Source organism: Lissotriton vulgaris, chromosome 2_1 (assembly GCF_964263255.1).
Source record: "Lissotriton vulgaris chromosome 2_1, aLisVul1.2, whole genome shotgun sequence".
Lineage (NCBI taxonomy): Eukaryota > Metazoa > Chordata > Amphibia > Caudata > Salamandridae > Lissotriton > Lissotriton vulgaris.
In genome coordinates, this window is record NC_141687.1 from 1839046976 (window position 1) to 1839069566 (window position 22591).

Here is a 22591-nt window from a genome sequence, read left to right on the forward strand (position 1 = left end):
TGTATTTCAGTGGTTGAATAAAAACCACTTGAGGTGTAACAGCGCAAAGACTGAAATCATACCGCTGGGTAAAAACCTATCTTTCTGCCCGAAGGACTGGTGGACCATAGGATCAGAGGCCCCACCCAGTGCAGTATCTTCCGCACGGAACCTGGGCGTGCAATTCGATTCTTCCCTTTCCTTTGACGATCACGTCCGGATCACTGCTGGTCGCTGCTTCGGACTTATTAAATCCCTAAAGAAATTCTTTGACTTCCTCCCCATTGCAGCTAGAAAATCAGTCGTGGTTGCTTTAATACTCTCCCGACTTGATTACTGCAATGGGTTAATGGCTAGAGTGAAAAAGTCCACCCTGAGGAAGCTTTAGAGTATACAACATGCAGCTGCCAGATTGGTCCTGAAACTCCCCAGAAGGTCATCGGCCTCAGCTGCACTAAATTCCCTTCATTGGTTGCCACTCCATAAAAGAATTCTTTTTAAACTCTTACTTACCGTCTTCAAATCCATGAAAAGCACAGGGCCTCATTACCTTGCAAATCGCTTCACTTGCTACAACCCCACACAATGTTTGAGATCCTCTGGGACAAATCTCATAATGATCCCTAGGTTCAAGTACAAAACTAGGGGTGGGAAAACCTTCTCCGTTCTGGCAGCAAGGGCATGGAACAACTTACCCGTCAACCTTAGATTAATTGAAAAGGAGAGTATCTTCAGGAAACTCCTTAAGACATGGGTGTATCAACAACCTGACACCTCTGTACTGGCAGCCATTTAGACCCAGATCCTCACCACGTATCATCCATCACTTATCTACTTCATGCATGCACAGCGCCAAGATGCTCCTTCTGGAGCGAATGTTCGCGCTTTATAAAAACTCATAAATATCAAATATCAAATAAATATCATCCTGCTCTGGGGGATCATGCAGCGGGAGATGAAGGCCCTTCCCAAATGACACAAGTTGAAGAGGAGAGATCTAGAATTACACTGCATAAGTGAAGAGCACTTGTTTACACAAGCCAGGTGATGTCGGGAAACAGCTGTTATAACACAGTCATTACCATGCTATGCCTTTACCACGCATCCATTACCATGTATATGCCATTACCACACATGCCTTTACCACACAATCCTCTACCATGCATATAAAATGTAAGTATTTTGCAGGGAAGTGTGTGTGGGTGGGTGTATGTATTTGTGTGTGTGTATATATGTATGTGTGTGTATATATATATATATATATCTCAAAAGATTAGCCCCAATGGAAAGAGGCCTCAGGCAGGTGAGTAGTTCGTCTTTTTAATGGTAGCAACTTGCAAACAGGCAAAAGCAAGGACACAAACATCTTCATCTCAAAGCCAGACGCGTTTTAGGAATCACTTCCTTTCTTCAGTGGCATGTACTGCTGGGTGGAAGACAGCGTTTTCCGTGCACTATGGAATTGTATGTCCATGTAACTTAGTATACATTGGAAAAAAAAATCAAGAAATACGCTTTCGGATACAACAACATAAATCAAGAATCCGAAACAATGTGGCAACAGCACCCCTAGTCAATCACTGGCGGGAAAAACAACATAAAGAGACGGATCTAGTTTGGACAGTCATTGCAAAAGTGTAAAACGATGCCAGAGGCAGAGATCTTGACGCAAAACTGACAAGAATGGAAGCAATGCTAATTGTTAAATTTAATACGGCATTATCGGGATTAAACGAGATGACAGAAATGTTTAAACTCTGAATTATGGGCTTGTAAAATCCTACCGAGCTGACAGCCACCACTCCTCCAAAAAAGACACATATTCCTTTAACTACCTGAACAGAAAATATATTTTGAGGCCAAGATACACACTCCAGTCTGAAAGACAGCTCCCATGCTGCCGTAGAAATAACGTAATTCGAGCTTCCAGATGACGTGGAGACTAGAATACCTCTTAAAGGTATTAATGAATCATGAATGCAAATAAGGTTCTCATGACCTCTTTACGATTGTTCACAAAAATTATTCTCTACTATCATGAATTATGAGGCAAATAGTGAAATGGTCCCTGGTAGATACTTCAAATACCAGAATCCACTGGACGGCATTCAAGAAACAAGGAGACTTCGATAAATACGAAGCCGGTTCGAAATAAACCAATTACATGTCTACAATAATGTCCTTGTGTATTCTACATCAAATAGAAGAATATGAAATTAATTGAGAGGTCTGCAAAAAATGTAGGTCTTCCAAAATAGAGTCTTCAATCCGAGCGGGAAATCCGACATATAAAGAACGGGAGTAGACTAAACTACATGCCCCATGATCCTTTGCGGACCCGGTAGCATATGCGATTAGGACGCAATTCATTCAAAACAAACGGAGAAGATCGTCGTAGACTGCCACGCCGGACTGAGGTAAGAACAATCGCCTGCCACAAGCAATTAGTTTACCTAGCAGCGCGCTAGTCTTTGAATCGTCTGTAGAAACTAACGGGAACGCCAAAATTATTTTCCAGACTCCCGGGCGTAGGCTCAGAACCCACATTAAAAGAAGTCCGATCCCTCAACTGAGGTAAGCACTATTGTAAGACCTTCGTATGCTTAACCTGGACTCTCCTCACACAGGATCACTGATCATCCCCTTTTCTTCTTTCCTACCCCACTTTGCAGAAAACAATAAATCGGCTCACCCAGAAATACGCTGGGAATGTTTTCCCATTAAAGAAGTAAGTCAAAAATGGAGGTTGTGACTGAGTGGTACATGCTGAATGTCATTCACAAAATGGTAGTTGACCAAGTGTCGTATATGTTTTTACATTAGATGTTTGCTGTCCACGGAGATAACCCTACCTCCTCTCGTTTCTATTGGTCGAGAGGTAAGATGTAGGAGCTTGCAGTAGGGAAAGGGCTAGTGCAGTATTGAGAAAGGACGCTAAAACCATGAAATCTTTTTTCTTCTCTTTTACAGACTATGGTCCTGATGAGAACTCAACATTTATATGAGTTCGAAACGCGTAGACTATAAAAGCCTGAAATAACTAAAAGTCATAAAAAATATCGATAGGTTTTTGTAAAATACAAGAAATGTTCATGGCTGTGTTGTAATTAATCATATTACAACTTGGAAATAATTTACATATTTTCTTCATTGTCTGTTGTTTGTATATATTGCTGTGTGAAAGTGGTATGACTGACTGTTTGAATGAGATAATTTTGAAATGTATTTTGATTGTTAATTTCTAAATAGAAATTTGAGTACATGTCATTTTGTTTTTTGTTGTACATAAGGTCTTAAAATATGAATTTGGCTAAATTTAATTTTTCAAACAAAAGGTAAAAAATGAATGATTGACTGAAGTTATAATAAAAAAACGATACATTCTGATCATAAAAACATTTGTTTCACTTCATATGTTTTGCCAAAAGTAGGGCGATTAATTAGGTAGCAGCACGTGCATCTTCTTTTGTTTATTACTAGCTTGTGGCAAGCTGTGCTTTTGGGAGCCCAGACCCAGTGGTGGTGTTATGGTTATCTTACGGCACAAGTGGGTGTGGGTTAACAGGTCAGATGGCCACCAGGAGTCAATCCATGTGTTGCTGCTGTTGCCAAAGATCAGTACTTCCGTCTTATCTGTGTTCAGCTGCAGGCAGTTGTTCTTCATCCAGGTTGTGACAATGGTCATGCATCTTTGGAAGTTGGTTCTGGTGGTGTTGTCGGTGAGTGAGAGGATGAATTGGGTGTCACCTGCGTAGGAAATTATGTTGAGACGATGGTGGCCAGCGTGTTGAAGAGAGTGGGGCTGAGAGATGAGCCCTGGGGGACACTGCAAGTGATCGCCTTGGGTTCAGAGGTGAAAGGTGGGAGGTGGATCCTCCGGGCTCTTCTGGTGAAGACGGAGGTGATCCATCTGAGCGCGTCCCTTTGGATGCCAATGTGGTTGAGTTTTTCGATGTGTGGTGGGATATGGTGTCAAAGGCTACCTAGAGGTAGAGGAGGACCAAAGCTGCTCTTTCTTCTCGGTTGAGGAGGGTTCGGATGTTGTCGGTGGCTGCATTCATGGCGGTTTTGGTGCTGTGATTGCTGTGGAGGCCAGATTGGGAGGCATCGAGTAGCTGGTTCTGCTCCAGGTGTGTCATGAGTTGATTGTTGAGGATCTTTTCCAGTGCCTTTGCTCATAATGGGAGCAGGGAGAATCGCCGGTAGTTATAGAGTTCGCTGGGTGCGGTGGAGGTTTTTTTTCAGTAGAGGTCTGATTCAGCGTGTTTCCAGGCATCGAGAAATGTTGGTGTAGTGCTAGAGGTGTGGAGTAGGGTAGCGAGTTCCTGGCCGAACCTTTGGCTTCCGATGTTGAAGATGTGGTACAGGCATGGGTCTGTGGGAGCCCCTGAGAGGATGGATTTCATGGTGAAGGGGGTGTCCTGGTTGGAGAAGATGTTCCAGGTGGTCAGTGTGGAGTTTGTGTAGGTTACGGTGTTGGCGTATCTGTCGAAGTCCATAGGTTTGGGTAGGGTGTTCAAAGTTTCTGTATATGGTTACAGTTTTGCCATGGAAGAAGTGGGTGAGGTTGTCGCATCGCTCTTGTGAGGGTGTGATGTTATTTTCGCTGGCAGCTGGGTTGGTGAATTCCCTAACAATGTTGGAAAGTTCCATGGTGTTGTTGGCGCTGGTTTTGATGTGTTCAGCAATGGCTGTCTTCTTTGTTGCCCTCAGCAGGTGGTGGTAGAGGTTGATAGAGGTCTTGAAGACTGCCTTGTCAGAGGTGTCCTTGATGGTGCGCTATCTCCTCTCCAACTGTTTGCTGTCTAATTTCGCTGTTGTGAGTTTTTGGTTGTACCAACTGGCATTTTTAGAGGATTTTCTCTGGATGTTGCTCTTGATGGGGACAATGCTGTCTGAGCAATTGGTGATCCAGGGGTTGAAGTTTTTCACTCCCTGTTCAAGGTTGGTGGTGGTAGTACGGTTGGAGGCATTCGCCCAGCTGGTCTGTGAGATTTTATTCTACGTATGGAGGAGGACGTTGGTCATCTTAAGGGGTGGCAGTGTTGAGGCTGGAGATGCTGATGTGGACGATGGAGTGATCGTCCATGTGAGTTCTGTTACATGGCTGTATTTGACGTGGTTACTGGAGGTGAAAATTGGGTCTGGAGTGTTTAGGATCGTGGACGATTTGGGTAAATCCGAGGCTGCTCACACTGTTGAGGAGGTGTGCGTTTTTTTTGTCATTGGAGTCATGGATTTGAAAATTTAGGTCGCCGAGGAAGATGTAGTCTATTGGAGTCTAAGGCTAGGGGCTCAATGAAGTCTATGATGGTGTTGCAGAAATTGGAGCGTGGGTCTGGGGATCGGTATACAAGAGTACCTCTGATGGTTGTCTTGTCCGCGTGGAGCTTGAAGTTAAGATGTTCCATGGAGGTGGTGGTGTTGTCGGAGGTGGTGGTACACTGTATAGTCTCTTTCTGGATGATGGTTATTTGTCCTCCCGGCTTGTTTGTTTGGTCCTGGTGAGTGATTTTATATTAGTCGGGGATCGCTGTGTCAATGTCTGGAGCTGAACCAGGTCTCCGTGAGGAATTCTGTGTCTGGTGTGATGGTGGCAATGAGGTCTCATAATTCAGTGTAATGCTTGCATAGTGGGCATGTGTTGAGAAGGGCACATGGGAGTTGGTGTTTTTGTTCGGTTGATGTCTTTGGTGTGCTCGGGTTGGGGCTGGTCAATGGGCTGGTGTGTGTGAAGTGGCAGTGGGTGCTGGTGAAAGTTCCTACCGTTGAGTATGGTTCAGCGCGGTGGCAGACTACGTTGCAGCTTCCGGGCTCAAGGGTGTAGAGCAGAGTTCTTCAATCTGTGGGGCGCGCCCCCCTGGGGGGGCGCGCCACCGTCTCAGGGGGGGCTCGTAGTCCGCCGTAAATCTCACCTTTGTCCTCTTCTGATTAAAGTAACAGACGGCAGAGTGAAGCTGCAGGGGCCCGAAGAAGGGGTGAAAACTATTAAAGCCTCATTAACAATGCGAGATTTCTCTTTCAGCCATGTAATCGCCGTAAAGGGACCAGGCACAGGTGTAAATGAAACGTAATTATTGTGGGAGGGTGCAGCACTGATAAAGGGTTTAAACTGCCCTTCTGAAGACAAAGGTGAACCATATGGTTGGAGAGGGGATAGAGCTGCTTATATATCTGAAAACAAATGTGTGTAGGGGCCTCTGTTCATCTCTGCAGTGTTCATCTCTGCAGCGTGCGGGCTCTGTTTCACATCAAAATGCAAGTAATCTCAGAAGTATTGAAGAGGCCTCCTAGGGACTCGTTGAGCAGATCTTTCCTGAGAAGTTTGCATGGAGTGCAGGTTTCAGCTTTGGGACGAATTTCGCTGCGCATCTTTATTTTTCTTGTTTTATTTAATTTGCGCAGGCCTGCTTGGCAACACCCCTGACTGTTATTTTTTTTTCTTGTGCCTCAGTCATGATCATCTTCAGAGCTGCCGCCTGTCTGCCCAATAACAGCCGAGAACTGTACATTACATAGCAGTCTGCCTTCTCACTGACAGTAAGCTGTGTTAGTAGTTGCTTGCACTAACCTGTTTTGGGTCAGGTGTCTGTGAGAGCCACTGTGGTGCTTGCCAACGTAACTTTTCAGCGCGCAAAGCAACACAGAGTCAGAAGAGCATGCCGGGTAGCTCTGTGTGACAGGCTGCAACTGGTGTGATGGGGCCACCAGCGGGCCTTGGCAGGCAGTGGGCAATATTCAGGACCGGTGGTCCACCGCTCAGTAATACAGCTTGTGGTTTATGATGTGACTCGTCTTAGAGTTCCTTGTTGCTCACATGGGTGTCATTTCTGATATGTATGTTTCCCTCTTCTTCACTGCTTGAGTTTGCCTGCGAGAAATTGTCACTCATAGTCCTTGAAATGTCACTCATAATTACACTGAATTTAAGAAAATGTCACACATAGCAATCTGAAACCTTGGCAGCTATGTTTGGGGGGGAGTGGGGGGAGGGGGCTATCCTGGTTAATTCCTACAGCTGAAATGCTTTAGCTGCAGTGGGAGGCAAGGAGCCCCCTTTTCTAAAACTGAAAGCATCTATTATGCAACTATTTACTGCAAGTGTCTGGGAATGTACCCTGCATTCAGACAACTTGCTCCTCATTCTCGCCCTTCACTTTCATGCTCACCCTGCACTCACAGTGATAACAATTCCCTCATACTGACCCCCACGCACGCACACCATTCACCCTGCACTCAGTGATCACGCTGCTCTCACAATGCACTTGCGCGGTTTTCCCTGTACCTCAACCTGCAGCCACACAAGCACACTACCCACCCTGCACTCATGTGACACTTCACTCACCTGTCCCCCTCACTGCTCAATCTGCAATCTCACTTAAACAAACCCATCACTAACCGTGCATTCGTTAGTCCCACTCTGCACTAACATGCACACCCAAATTCATATTGTCACCTCACCCACCCTGCAGTCACTCCACTTACCCTACTCTCACACTGTCGCATACCTCACTGTGCACTCACATGAGCACTCCTGCCACCCTCACAGCACAGAGGGTTAATGTGCCTGCTACAAAGAAGGTGTAACATGCAGATCAAAGAACTGAGGGGCATATGTTCGAGGAAGTTGCGGAGTGAGGCGTTTAGTAGTCATGGGTTAAAGCCTCCCTCTGCCACTTCAGAAACGGAAGGCTGCACCATATTTACAACAATATGGTGCAGCCTTGCGTATCCCCTGCGCTGGCGCTATGCTTATCAGTGTAGTGCCAACTCAGACACCATTGCACCATAGTTCAAGGGTGTCTTAGTGCAGGGAAAATATTGTTTATGTTCAGGAGGGGGACCTTCCTGTACATAAACAATCTTTAAATGCCATTTGTCTCACTTCCATGTGTGCTGCTTAATGCAGCACACACAGAAATCACAACATTGATTTTTTTTAAAAGAGTACAAATACAAGGCATTTTGCTTTTTCCATGTGTGCTGCACAAGGCAGCACACATGGATGAATGAAAAATGAGAAGAAATAATGCATTTCTCCTACTTTCACCAGCTTAAGACCAGGTTTTCCCTGTTGTTAATTTTAACGCTGCCTCACTTTTACGCTGCCCTTGTAAATAGGGCGCAACATCAAAATCAGTGCCTGTTGCAGTGGAACACCCACTGCAACACCCACTGCCCACCATTTCACGCTAAGCATAGTATGAAAGAGGGCCGTATTTACAAGGCAGCGTTAAGCCAAGTTAAGTGGCTTAACTCTGCCGTGTAAATACGGCAATGCCCCTATCACCACCACAACGTTGTAAAAAGTGATGGTGAGGTGTCTATAGGTGCTTGTACATATGCCCCTGAGTATGATGAAACTATGAGTAGCACTATAAAAAAAATTATATGTTTGCCAGAAAGGTGCTATAGAGAGATGAGGTGCATTGTTGGTGAGTGGTAGTGAGGGAATTCATGGAGAAGGAGGAAACACTCATTGTTTTGAACATTATTTGCCGGATATGCCCAGGGATATGCGGGTGGCGGTCAATTATGTAGTGTACCAGATTCCAGAAATTTCTGTCAGGTGGTGGGGGGGCCCGACATTTACAAAAATTCAGCTGGGGGGGCTCAACCTTCAAAAGTTTGAAGACCTCTGGTGTAGAGCTTAGCGATGGTGTATTTTTGGGGGGCGGGACAGCCAGTGGTCATGGCTCTGGGCGCGGTCCAGGCGCAGACACTTAAATGTACTACACAAGTTGTGTAAGTATATATATTTTTGTATGTTAGTCCTGACAAAAGCTCCTGGGCCAAGGGGAGCTGAAACATGTCGACAAGCTTATTCTAATAATACTAATGGATCTAGTAACTCGATCTATTTAAAGTACCCTTATATTTTACTCTAATAGAATCTCACCCTCCATTAAAGTATTTTGGTGACGTTCTCTTTTTTAATATTTTTGTTCTTTTGTACACTTTCTTTTTGGCGGCATCCCTCAATCTCTGGACACTGCATTCTATACCAGAGGTGCCTCTGGATGAGGCTGGCATTGAGCCATATTGTAACATCGGAAGATAAATGCCACAACATCAATGTGGGGCGGATGAAGAATATATACCGCTTTTCCAATCAACATTGAGTTTTTGAGGGTGTTTCATTCATTTTTCTAACCAATGGTTTAGAACTGTAACAAGTGTCCCTTTTCCTTTTTGATAACTGAATACTTGCCATGGGGAAATAAGCGGACATTTTTTTCCTCCTCCCTACCAGTTGATCACTAATTTTCAGATACTTGACTGGCTACAGAAAGAAGCCCATTGCAAACATATACTCTGGCCCAACTCGTCAGTCCACAAGTTCCGCCCTACCGACTGTAACTGAAAATCCTATACGCTGTAGGCTGGAGGCATCTCTCCTCAAGGCTTTTTAATTTATTAAGGTTAAACACCAGGCAAATCTATTGTTGTAGTCCTGATGATGATCCCCATTAATTATGACCTTGGGATCGAAACGCCGTCGACATAATGATTTGTGCCATGAATTACTATTTTCATTTGATTAATGTGGTCACTATATGGGTTAGCTTGCTTCACTGTATGACTAGTTCAAGCCCCCAATGTTCCAACTATTGCCTGTGTTCTTTTGTTTTGTATGCTTAACTGTTTATTCGTCTCTCTGTTTCTCAAATATTGGGTGCTAGACTGCTTCCTGTTGTATTGTTCTTGTTTAAACTTAAAAATGTAATTCTAAATTTGACATTAAAAATTCTTTGTCCGGCTGGACTTTGAAGTACTATAGTACCCATTAGGGCCTATATTGCATTTTTTTCATACTTCAATTATTAAGGACCATTGTTCATAAAAGAAATAGAACCCCGAGGTCCTTAGTTACTTTTCGGGTTCCCTTGTTTATTTGTAATAGTATTCAGGATATGGGCAATAAGCTAAGACTACTTTCCGCCCAGCTCCTGTCCTTTGTAAATGGTGGCTTTTCATTAGTCATTAGGCTTAGTAGTCCCTCCTTAGTACTGCTTTGTCTCTTCTTGTAACCTCTCATGAGGACAACCCCTATTACATGTGTAATTACGCCCTAGGATTTAATTACAGCCTTAAGGCATTATTTTCTTAAAGGCCTTTAGACAGGACACTCATTTGATCCTAAACTAGGTTGGCAGGGGTTACTTTACTCGCTAGCATATCTCTCATTTATATTATACCTTCGATAAATTTCCCTTCATCAGCTCCACATAGAGTACAACCTAATCCGGAATTAATATCATTTTGTCACATTTCAAAGCTACTAATTGTATTTATGGACATAGCTATTTGAACATACTTGTGGTACCGTCTTGCATGCAATGCATTATGGGCAGGGTGGATTTACCATATCTTCTGCATATATGACTAAATATTTATGATTCTCACTAGGGACCTCTAGGAGCAGCTTGTGGTACTGCACCTAGACATGCAGTGCCGGTGCCTTGATTACTAGGGACCTCTAGGAGCAGCTTACGTTCTGCACCTAGACATGCAGTGCTGGTGCCCGCTCACTAGGGACCTCTAGGAGCAGCTTGTGGTACTGCGCTATACATGCAGTGCTGGTGCCTTGCTCACTAGGGATCTCTAGGAGCAGCTTGCGGTACTACACTGAGACATAGAATGCTGGTACCTGTCTCACTACGCAAGCGTTTGCAATGCACTAGGTCTTCCATTACTGAAAGTATGAGCTATTGGTGTTGCATTATTATTTGCATCATCAGTTCCTCAAACTATCAGTAATGCAAGACCTATTGCATTGCAAATGCTTATTTAGCAGAGCCACGGGATTCACATTCCTCTTGTCAAGGGATGCAAATCTTCAGTGAAAGTAACTGTCTAATATCGTTCCATTTTTATCCAGATTATGACTCAATACCGTACCTGCTTCACCTCTCTTAGAAATTCATACTCCATCTAAATATGCAATAAGAGTTGTAGCCCTCTGTTGAATTTCTAGGGTTCTTTTATCTAACATATTCTCTGTGACTGCAGTAGCTTAAAAAAATTACGTGCCTAAACCTCATTTCCATAAATCGTCTTTGTCAGACCCACTTGGAGGGTCATGGGGTAATGGGCCTCAGCGATGGGGGTTGTTTGCCTCTGATACCCCAAGTCTGTCCTATTATGGCTCTACCAACGTGGCCAAGTACAACCCCTTCAGCACTAACTGTCAGTGGTGGTAGTAGTGAGCAGTCACAGCTTTTTGTGGAGATGGTATGGGGTATGAAAGGGGGAGTTCTTCAAGCTCAAGACTCAATTATGACCCACCAGCACAATAATTTGAATATCCAACCCCAGTGCTTGTCTTTGTTAAAAAAGAAAGTGCTTCACTACACACAGAAAGCTTAAATGCTACCCACTACAGCATAGACATACAAGCATTTCACTGGCACTGGGCCACTGTACCCCAGGGATTGATAATTCCTCTTTATCCTCCTCTCCTCACTCTTTCCCCAGGAGGGTTTCAGTCTACCTGGGTAGGTATGGGTATCTGACACAGGTGCGTGCTCCCCCGCCTCTAGACATTATACGCTCAGATACTCTTAGTAGACTCAGTAGTTTGTTCATATCCTTACTGTTGAGCTTTTTCGAAGTACCATCCAGAGCAGGGACCGCAGCATGTGTCTGGCTCGCCCTTCTTGTTGCAGGAGGAGATGCCCCGGTTGCGAGTACTCCGACACTGTGATCAAGTTTACTGGGAACAGCAGAGGCTGCCAAAGAAAGTCTGCAGGCATGGAGCTTCCAGCGTTTTATCGGGCCGGTACAAGCTTGCTTTTGGGTCAGTTGAATTGTGAGCTACAGGGTCAGAGGTCACACGACTGCCTCAAGGCTCTCTTCTGCAAGTGGCTGGTACAACCGCGGTTCAGGTTATAGTGGGTTAGCGACACAGTCCACTTAGGGACATTTGGTCATGGCCCATTTTACTAGGGCACACTCTGGGCTCACTCAGTGGCACTATGCACTTTAGCACAACTTTGAAACTTTGCTGCGGCGCAGTCCACTCGGGTAAAACTTCAGAATCATACTTGGGCACTGTTCACACAGCACAACTTTAGGACAGTGCCGCAGTGCAGGCTGCTCGGACAGAACTGCAAGATCACAGTGACATAGCCCCATCAGTCATAATTTCAGGACAGTGCTGTGGTGCTGGCTGCTTAGGTGCCACTTCAGGTTTGCAGCAGCTCAGTCTGCACAACTTCTTGGTAGTGCCAACATGTAGGCTGCTCGCCCGGGAGAGACTGCACTCTGATCCAGGAACACGGAGCCCACTCGTCTGAGTCTCTGGGTTCATGGACCATCAGTTTCAGGATTAGCTGTTTCTGGCTTGACCTAGACAATCCCTCCATCTGCAAGGTTTGCACACTCCTTCCCTCTCTCAGCGGGCAAGTTAGCTTCCAGGTGCTTAAGGGCAGGGAGTCCGCTCTTCCTGCCAAGTCAGACTCCAGGTGTTGTCCCTTCATTTTTGGGAAGCTGGCTATCAGACAGATGCCAGCCCTGGTTGCACAGCAATCCTTAAGAGTACTCCGTTCCTTACTGAAAGAATTTCGAAATAGAACATCAAATGGGTCAGCAACTTCCCCTTTTATACACTACAAGGGGATAGAGGATGTGGATTCTCTTATCTGCACTCTCCAAACCAGCTTGGAGTGAATCTTTCATGCGTCCTCTCCAAGCTGTTCTCCAGACCCCTGCTTTATGTAGAGTGATGTTCCTCACAGCAGAGTTGTCGAGGCACAAAGATGTGTGAGCTTTCTGTAAATGGCTAGCCACAGCCAGACTGAACACTGATCCGGAAAGGGACCTCACCTTAAGCACCCTTCGCTCGCTGAACAACAAACTGAACTCCACCCGTCTAGCAGAAGTCAGACATCAGGAAGACTAATCAGCTGCCACTCACAGCAACAGGACTTAATTGAATTTTTAAAGATAGCCTTGTCTCCTCTTTCCCACTTCACTGTTTGGGTCTCCTCCCCCAGCTTTCGGAAGCTCAGCAATGCAGTTCCATTTTCTGGGACAACAACCTCACCTCCATCTTATGCACATGGAAAAGCCAGGGGATTCCAAAATAGGAACCACACGCTTCCATTACTTTAGTTAACTCATACTTTCAATGAGTGCACCACACACACGACACACACACACAGGACACACACACACAGGACAGGGGTGGGGGACAGGGGGTCTGGAATCACAGGAGGGAAATATCGCACCCTGTAGGGAAGCCCGAAGGTCAGTCCCGAGTCGAAGAGGATACGTGCTATCTCATGTAGAGCCGAGCACCGTCTGTCAACGAAGGGATTGACCTACGGGCTTCCCTCCAGGGTGCGATATTTCCCTCCTGTGATTCCAGACCCCCTGTCCCCCACCCCTCCCCTGTCTTGATAAAGACCCGCCGTGACCACCAATCGGGGCACTTAAGGGTCGAAACGTCGACGCATAATACTGGTCAAGAAACCTCCGGGAACAGGCGCAATAACCATCTGTGTCCTTGGAGCATTTACTCAGAACTCTGACCGCCAAACCAAAAACTTTCCCTCCCCCTTTCACCCGTGTATAATACTGTATGAATTTGTAAATAAGTGTCACTGAATTTGTTTCACTACTCACTTTGTTCACCAACAGTCACTCTTCACATGTTTTTAACATTTATTGAAACTGAAATGGAATGAAGAAATTCCAGTGTATTATAATTGTGACTTTTTCATATATAAAAGCTTTGAACTAAATTTGTTCTCAGAGAGGTGTAATTGAATGTAATTGATTGTCATTCGTTTCAATATATTATGAGCTAACATAGCCTTTACTTAAAGTAATTAGTTACTCTACCCCACAAAACATAGTAGGCTGCCACCAGCATTCTAGATTCAAACTCATTACCGGGACTGTAGTCCACTGTCCAACAAATTAAAACACTTGTTTGTGCGCCTCTCTCGGTTCAGGAGCTTGCTCCTGTTTAAACAACATGCCTAGATGCACACACTAGCTTAGTGTGAGGCTGGGTCAAAAATCCAAACCGGAATACCAGAGTCTTGCAGTTAGGCACTCTGGACAGGGGAACACAAATGTACAATATGCAGGGGACATTCCCATTCAAACAGCCTTTTTGACCGATTTCACAATGCACCATTAGTGCTGCTTCAATAGAACAATTCTCCATCATGTCTGTAGTAAGGTCCCGTTTGATTGAAATGATGCCACAGTTATGTTCGCATTCTGTTTATTCCTGGGAAATCTTATTTCCTATGTCCAAGAATTTACCTTTTCAATAATTCCATAGTTCATAATGTTTATTTTACCAGTGCCTACTTCCATTACCTTTGATTTGCTAACATTGATTTCTACTGTCTGGTTAACAACATCTGACGGTGCAGTGATTGAAAGAGGAGGAAAAGAAAGCAGGGTACAGCAAGGTGTGTGGGTTAAAGAGTGAGAAAGACACTCCAGGCTTGTTTCATGTCTGTGATGTTGGGTCCTGAGCTGCAATCTGCAAAAACAACAGCTCTCCAGGTTAACCCCCGTCGTGCCTAATGGTACCGAAATGCCCACGACTTCGTAGACTGAGTATAATTGCTTCTATTTTGCAAGATTGCAGCACAGTTTGCTAAGGAACACTAGTGCTCCGTCGTCAATGTTTCTCAAAGCAGGTGCGCTCCTCCTGCCTCGAAATGAGGAGTTAGTGCTTGTCTTCAGTGTTTAAGAAAAATCCTTCTTGACTTATACATTATGCTTAATTTAGTTGGGTTAAAGATCCCCACCGGTGTGCATTCAGCCTCAAACGCACGATGGGGAACCTTAATATTCCTTCCCTGCTTCTTTATAATCTGGATGAAGTATGGTTAAAAATGTATTGGGGTGTTCTACATTTGTGACTTGGCTCTCCAACTGGCTGCCTCCAATAACCGAACTTGCAGTTCTTTGTCTCTCAAAGTTAACATGACGGCGAGTCTCACCCGTCCTTTCTCAGATAGCTGACAGAAAGGCTTCAAGCGGAAATGTATCTTTATGCTTCTGGTAAAGACCCCAGAGAGGTTTCAAGCTCTTCAGATAACCAGTTGAACATATAATTTCAGAAGTCTTACTGAAAGATTTCAAGTGAAAATGCTTTTTTGTGTGTCTCTGGTAAAGACCCCAGTGGGATTTCAAGCTTTTCAGATAACCAGTTTGGACATATAATTACACATCTGTGTCCAGCTAGTCAATTACCTACTCCGTGATCCCTGGTATTTGGAGACTCCTAGCTCTAACAGTATTCTCTAGCAATTTCATTTTCTGGTCAGTAGCCTGTTGGTCCGTTTGAGTGCCCTAGGCCTTTGTGAAAGGCTTGAATGTCTCTGTGTCTGCCTCATTTTACCATGAGTCACCCTTATGGACTTTATCAATGGCAGTCTCACACCTTAGAGGGTATCATGGACTCTTCACATGTATCCGGTGTATTTCTATCAGTCTTCTGTAGTGTCTCTAGCTTATTTGCCTACTTTATTGTGGACTAGATTAACATTTAATCATTGTATTCACAATTTAATACTTCTGTATCTTGCACAACAGTGGGTCATTAGTACTTTCGTTCTACAATATATCTCAAACGTTGGCACTTACGTAAAAGTAGTCTTTCAAACTTCCTTTGCCCATCCAGGGAAGGTATACCTAGCTGGTCTATCTCTAGGAAATAATATATTAGGTAATCTATAAGCATATTCTCTCGTTGATTCACTTTTTTCCTAACCTCTCTCTTTATAGTGGTTTTGTTGTACACCAAACCCCACCCACTTTCGCTCCATATTTCCTTTTCCACCGAAATGGCATCAGTCATTACTTACCCACATACAATTTTCGCATTCATATTTTTTGTAAGGAGAATTAATTGAGGTACTTTAATCATACTGGACTGCCCATCCTCTACCCCCCCCCCCCACCCCCAACAATTTTTCTCTAACAAATGTCCAGGTCATTAAGGTCGTGCACTAAATGTTTGCTTGTTCATTGTAGAAGAAAATATAGATATAGGTACTCCAACCAGCACAGAAGAATATATGTCCCAGAACTTGGGCTGCACCTCAGAGCCCATGTATTATAATTTATACTTACTTGAGTGTATTGGCACATGTACATTAGAGGAGACTGGTGAATGATAAGAAGTCACCGCCTTAACACACTACTTTATTGCAAATGTGGTTGACGTGTGCTGTTTGGAAAGCCACCTCCTCGAAATGAATTTGCGAGCTCTTAAATAAAATGTTTATCTCATTGATGTAGCTGCACACACAGCTTATTAAAAGATTGCACATTAAAAAATCAATAAATAAAGAAAACAAAAAAAAGAATGGGTTTATATCTTAAAAATCCAAAGTACTTACATCCTTGTCTAAAATCTCTGCAGACCGTTTTCATGTTTTGCTTCACGGATGCCTGCATGCTAGTTCGTGATGTACTCTTACGTTTTTTCAATCCACATAAGCACAGATGTTTCTTGTAGCACATTTTTTGGTCCAAGAATGGATATTCATTCAGTAAATCCCCAGTTTGTGAACAAGTTTGCATTGGAATACACAAATCAGCCTGTGTACCAGGGTCATCCAAGATACCTACTATAACGAGCTTTGTACTTTGCATGGACCTAAGGCCTGCTGCTCACAGCTTCACCACATAGGAAAGCCCGGAACCGTGATGAAATTGAGCTAAGTCAGATGGCTCCACCTGAGGCTTCTTAAGCAGAAGCTGTATTACTGCTTCTTTCAGTTTTCTGTGTAAAAAGCCTGACTTCACCCAATCTTGTAAAATTTGTGGCAGTTAAGCGACAAAGGATGGTTTATTTACAGTGGACATAGGGTTTATTTTCTTAATGTGGACCACTTTTTACCTCTCTTCTTGTGGCTCAAAGACAGGAAATGTCTGTTTGCCGTGATGCGTTTCCCTCTTTCAAAACATTGCCACTCTCCTGAGTTCCTACATCACAATTGCCTTGAATCACTATAGATAAATATACATTGTTGTACACGAAGTTTGCAGTTGGACTACATAACTCCTGTGGGGGCTTAGAAGCCATCGTATTAACCTGTGGTTTTATGAACTCTCCAGAAATGTTTGTAAATTCTTTCGGGGGGAGTTTACCATGGTCTGATTTGGTTAACCAGTACCCTTATCCAGTAATTTGCTACTAATGATAAGGATAGCCTTGAAGAATATGTAGGTGTGGAGTTTCCTTCCTTTTAAGTATGTGTGTGCTGCACATTCACGTTTAGTTTGACCTAGAACTTTTTATGTGGCCCTAAAAATGTCTCCTTCCACCTAATTTGCACAGGACTAACTTGGAGGCATTGCAAAAGAAGCTGGAAGAGCTCGAGCTTGATGAACAGCAGCGCAAGCGCCTTGAGGCTTTCCTCACCCAGAAGCAGAAAGTTGGCGAGCTCAAGGACGATGACTTTGAAAAGGTGTCCGAGTTGGGAGCCGGCAATGGTGGTGTGGTCTTCAAGGTGTCCCACAAACCTTCAGGACTCATCATGGCACGAAAGGTAAGGAGTACAACAGCCCTACTAAGAGCTGGTCTCACTTCTGAAGAGATAAAGTCTGGATCAAGAGCTTTAGTAGATGTTGATTGGGTCTTTCCTTTGTAAATTGGTGGGAAGGGATGGTGCTTTTCCTGCTTCCATCCTCTTAGCCTGCCCTGTCTCTGGAGGGGTTGTCAGATATTATGTATGCTGCTTGTCCTATCTCCAGTAGCTATATGTAGGGAAGTCGTGGCGGGGGGGGGAAAGAGAATAATTTAGTTTAATAATTGGTTAATGGCATTAGGGACCATCACTTGTGCCTATAATCATAGTATTTGTCTACTTGATTCAAACGAAGTTAACCCTTTCTGCAATTCCTAGTATGCATCAGGACTGCAATATGTGGCATCGATGATGTGGAGCACGTGCTTCATATGGACAGGTTAGGGAGAGATACTATTTTTTTTCATGTGAGTCTGCCCTTTATATGGAAAGACTAGGTGGATGTGATACTCTTCACTCACCTGGGATGTCATGTGGCTGATGACTTGGCGTGTGTGTGTCCTATTACCAGAGCATGCATCGTGTATGGGGAGGGTCTGTGTGGTATGTGGCCTGCCCTTTGTATGGTTAGTTTGGAGGATAATATGCTAGCTCCTGCCCATAACTGTGCCTGCTTAGTTGTTTTAGCCTCAGGAATTTTCAGTATGTGGGCCAGTTTCCCTCCTGTAGACCTGTCTGTACATGAACAGACTGATAGTCTAAAGGATTTTGTCTTCATCTGCTTTTTTCCTCTTGTATGGAGGCGTAATGGGGAGTGTGAAACCTCAATAGAAAGCTAATCACTGTCAAACCTGGTAGGTGAGCTGTCTTCTATAGATGGTCCTGCACTGTGTCTGCAAAGCCTGAGGGTAAAATATATTAGCTTCTTTAATTGAGTCTGCACAATTTGCAAATGTACACTGTAGTGGAAGAGGACATGGACAGACAGTGTATGAGATACCTTTCATAATCTGAACTGTCCTGTGTTTTAAAGAGGCAATCGGATGAACTGCGGTTACATTCTCTACTTTTGCCTGCCCATTACATTGAGTAGCTGGGGGTTATAGATACCATTTTTAACTGGCCTTGATCTATTTGTGGAGAAACAGTTAGCTCGTATGTAAGCTGCCTCTTTCATTTGCCTTGTTGTGTGTGTATATGGGGCGGTTTGGAGCTCAGTATAGGCTGATGAGATAAATGGTATGCCTTCTTCAGCGGGGCTTCCCATGTGTGTATGAGGACTGAGAAGTTGTGCTTTGTATATAGGAGGCTGCAGATTATTTTATGTAGGGTTCTTAAAATGGAATATTAACTGTGTCCTGCGTTCCTTTGGTTCTGTTTGACGCTAGTGTCTCATTAATTGATTGGCCCTAAGGAAGTGTGTCGCCATGTAAGATAAGGGTGTGTAACTGTCAGCCTCAACCTTAGGTTTGTGTCCTGGTGATGGGTTGCTGCAGAGCATGTGTTCACTTGAGGGATAAGATATAATTACCCTGTCTCCTCCAATCTTTATATATTCCTACCTCTAGTTAAATTGTGATGACTGATCCTGAGGTCTTTTTTGGTCTGGTGTGTAATTTTGCACTTCTGTTATATTACTCCATGTGCTACCTGGTCCCTGATTACTATCTTTCGTTAATGGCACTCACCATGGAAGATCTCCATGAGTGTCTCAGCTACAGACTTGCCTGTTATCTGTGTGCGGATATAGGTATGGGTAATCCTTGTTGTGCCAGTGGCTTTTTGCTGGGTATGATGTGCAGATTCCTTGATGGTGATCTTTCTAATGTTCAGTGGTGTGGCTTTGGGTGTATTTGGCATTCCTCATGGCCTGCATCAGTGGCCTACAATCACCATTTTGTAAAAGATGTGGACCTTCCCTCAATAATCTGAGTCCGTGTGATTCATTCTCTTCTAATGTCAGAGTTGGTTCTTTGCATAGGGCTGCATAATTGTGATTTACTGTGTCACCCTGATTTCTTTAACTTCTCTTCCCTCTTATATGTACTTTAGTGTTTGTGATCTACCCTTAACCAAGCCAAAGAAAATTAACTAGCATTTTTTATTTTGTTTTTTATTTTCTAGTTAATTCATCTGGAGATCAAACCAGCAATCCGAAACCAGATCATCCGTGAGCTGCAGGTTCTGCATGAATGTAACTCTCCGTACATTGTGGGTTTCTACGGGGCATTCTACAGTGACGGGGAAATCAGCATCTGCATGGAACACATGGTATGAGCTCCTCTGCTCTTAGTGCTACTTCTCAGTTGGTGCTGACAGCATATCTCACATCTATTACTCTGCGAGGGAAACGCAGTTTGTCAGTGTGCCCGAGTAGCAAGCTTGAACCCATACACAAGTAGAGTGATCTTGTGCATCCGCCTCAGTTGTCCAGTGCCTAACAACCAGTATGCAAACAGCCGGCAATCTCCAAATCTAGCTTTCTTACGAAAAACAGCCATTACTGTATGACATACCATATATGCACTCTGCACATCAATATATATTGCTTTATAGTGCAACTGTGACATGTTCACTTATAAACGTATATTGTATGCCACAAAAAGGCTCCGTGCTCCTGGTTGGAGACTTGTTTGACAGCATATTGACATCCAGTGAAATTTTTAAAAATGAAGTAATTTGGTGCAAATCCTTGATTGCTTGTTGTTGGTTTCCTGAACCCATGTCGAAGGGTTATTTTAAAATGATTAGCTGCCTCCTGAAGCCACAACACACAATTGATGGGCATAGACACGCCCATCATAAGATGAAAACCTGACATTGGGTGCACATTTCTCATTAGAGCAGCAGGTGCAGTGGCACAAGGGCCCAGAGGCACCTCAGTTATGGTTGTCTTTTATTACTCAACTAGGAGCAAAGGTACACATTTCCCCTCCTTGTATATGGCAAAGGTACCCGTTTTACATCTCTGCCTAACATCTTGGAAACATACGAACTGCTGTCCAATATCAATCACCTCTTAGTAGTAGACTATACAACCAAATATATTGTGAACAGTCTACTCTGACTCTGGTCAACAAACATCCCAGAATGAGAAAAGTGCCAAGTTTCTGAAAGCACTTCAGTACCATACAACTGGTGATGATGCTCTGTAAAAATGCACATAACACTCCTGTGGTACATTAGGTAAGTAAGAGATGAATAACTTAGATTGAAGAAAATGTGTTTGCCTCCTAAAAGCAACCCTCCTAGTTTATGGTCACATTAAGGCTGAAGATCTAGATTTTCCTCCTTGAAATGTAGCATTTCCCCAGTGGTTAAAACATGGTCTTTCCCTGATCCAGTACATATAAGATTTAGTCACTCTTTTCAAGGTAGGCAAGGACTGAATGGGCACGGAGACTGCACTTTCTTTAGTTGCGTGAGTAGGTTTTTGATGCACACTAGGTGGGCAGTAAGAGACGTAGGCACTGGCAAGGAGGGCGAGAAGGTGGCATTAATGCTGCTGGCCCTTGCAGGCAATGTTGAAACCTGGCAAAGTTGAGGTCTGGCAGTGCTGTGCAGCTTGGGAATCTTGTACTACTTGGTAGTGTGAGTATGATAAGTTGACACTGCTTATATAATAGTCTTCTTGCCAAAGTCGATGCCAAATGCTCATTGTACATTCTTTCAGACATTTAGAACAAATCCACTTGTCAGTGTGTATTAAATAAATAAATTCAGTGGGCCATTGCCACAGGGAACTGTGGATCGAAACTTGATCTTCTGACTGCAATAAAACTCCACACTATTTTATTTAAAACTTTTTTTAAATAAGTGTGTCAAAAGTAAAAGGCTTTTGTTTTCCTTCTGACAAGTGTACGGAAGAGTTTCCCTGCAAACGCTATAGAAATATTTTCACTTAGGCTGACCCTTAGATGTGAAGGCTTACATGTAAGAACAAGAAAACAATGCCACAGATATCCTATTTTAAAATAATATAAACAAAAAGAACCCAGAGAACATAGCTTTTCATTGCCAAAGTGAATTGAAAAAGACAGCTATCTCCGCTCACTTCAAGGTCTGAACTGGTTATAAGGATCTAAGGAAATTTTGTGTGGTTTGTCGGAGTGAGACAACCACAGTCGAGTCAGCTAATCACTTTTGACCAATCAGTTGACCAGTTTCCCCACACCTATAGTTATAATAAGATGCAATGTTTGGTTTATTTCCAGGATGGTGGATCCTTAGATCAGGTGTTGAAAAAAGCTGGGAAGATCCCGGAGCAGATTTTGGGGAAAGTCAGCATTGCGGTGAGTAACAGTCTATCGCTTCCTCTACCTCCTAGAAGCCACAGAACAAGCGTCAAATTGAGCAGGACCAGTCATGGCCACCTACAAAGTGCCCAGACCAATCATGTTTTTTAATATTTTTTGTAGGTTATCAAAGGCCTGACTTATTTGCGGGAGAAGCACAAGATCATGCATCGAGGTGAGCAAGACTCTCGCATGCGTCTGTAATTGTGGAGTAATAATCAAAGCTATAGCTGAGTCAACTTAGAGATAGTGAAGTGGCCTCTGAGCCTGCTGAAATTTCTATGTTTAACTCTGAGAATGCACATTCAAATCGTTTTTGAGATATAGGAGCCTTTCATTGTTCCGATTAGTTTTTCAATAACAACATCTATACTCAAAAGGCAGAGAGAGTTTATTTTATAATACTGCTATAGAAATCGCACTAAAAAATGTTGTTCACAAGGGTTTGCATCAATTTTGCATTTTTAACAATGGGCTTCTTTCCCAGCCAATGGGGTTACTCTGTGCTACAGGAACTGCTCTTTTGCCCTTCTGTGTTTGCAAATCTTTTTTTAATCCAATTTTACGCTTTGCATTAGGATATGGCATGGGGAAGTTGCTTTTCACGTGTGTGTGTGTGTGTGTGTGTGTGCGTGTGTGTGTGTGTGTGTGTGTATGTATATGTATATATATATATATTCACTGAAAAAACCATAGGTTTTACACACGTTATAGTTAGGAAATAGCATTTGAAAAACCTATGAAATTCACTGAAAAGAACCATAGGTTTGACAACAGTTATAGTTAGCTGGAAATTTTACTGACATA

General features: G+C 43.5%; 1 protein-coding gene across 1 annotated transcript in view; it reads left to right on the forward strand.

Moving 5' to 3' along the window:
- The window catches only part of MAP2K1 (mitogen-activated protein kinase kinase 1), a 134215-nt gene that overhangs the window by 51813 nt on the left and 59811 nt on the right, over nt 1-22591 (forward strand). Inside the window, exons 2-5 of the mRNA XM_086957992.1 lie at nt 17300-17510; nt 19614-19760; nt 21704-21781; nt 21908-21959. Coding sequence (XP_086814118.1) covers nt 17300-17510; nt 19614-19760; nt 21704-21781; nt 21908-21959 — 488 coding nt within the window. The remainder of the gene's footprint in view (nt 1-17299; nt 17511-19613; nt 19761-21703; nt 21782-21907; nt 21960-22591) is intronic.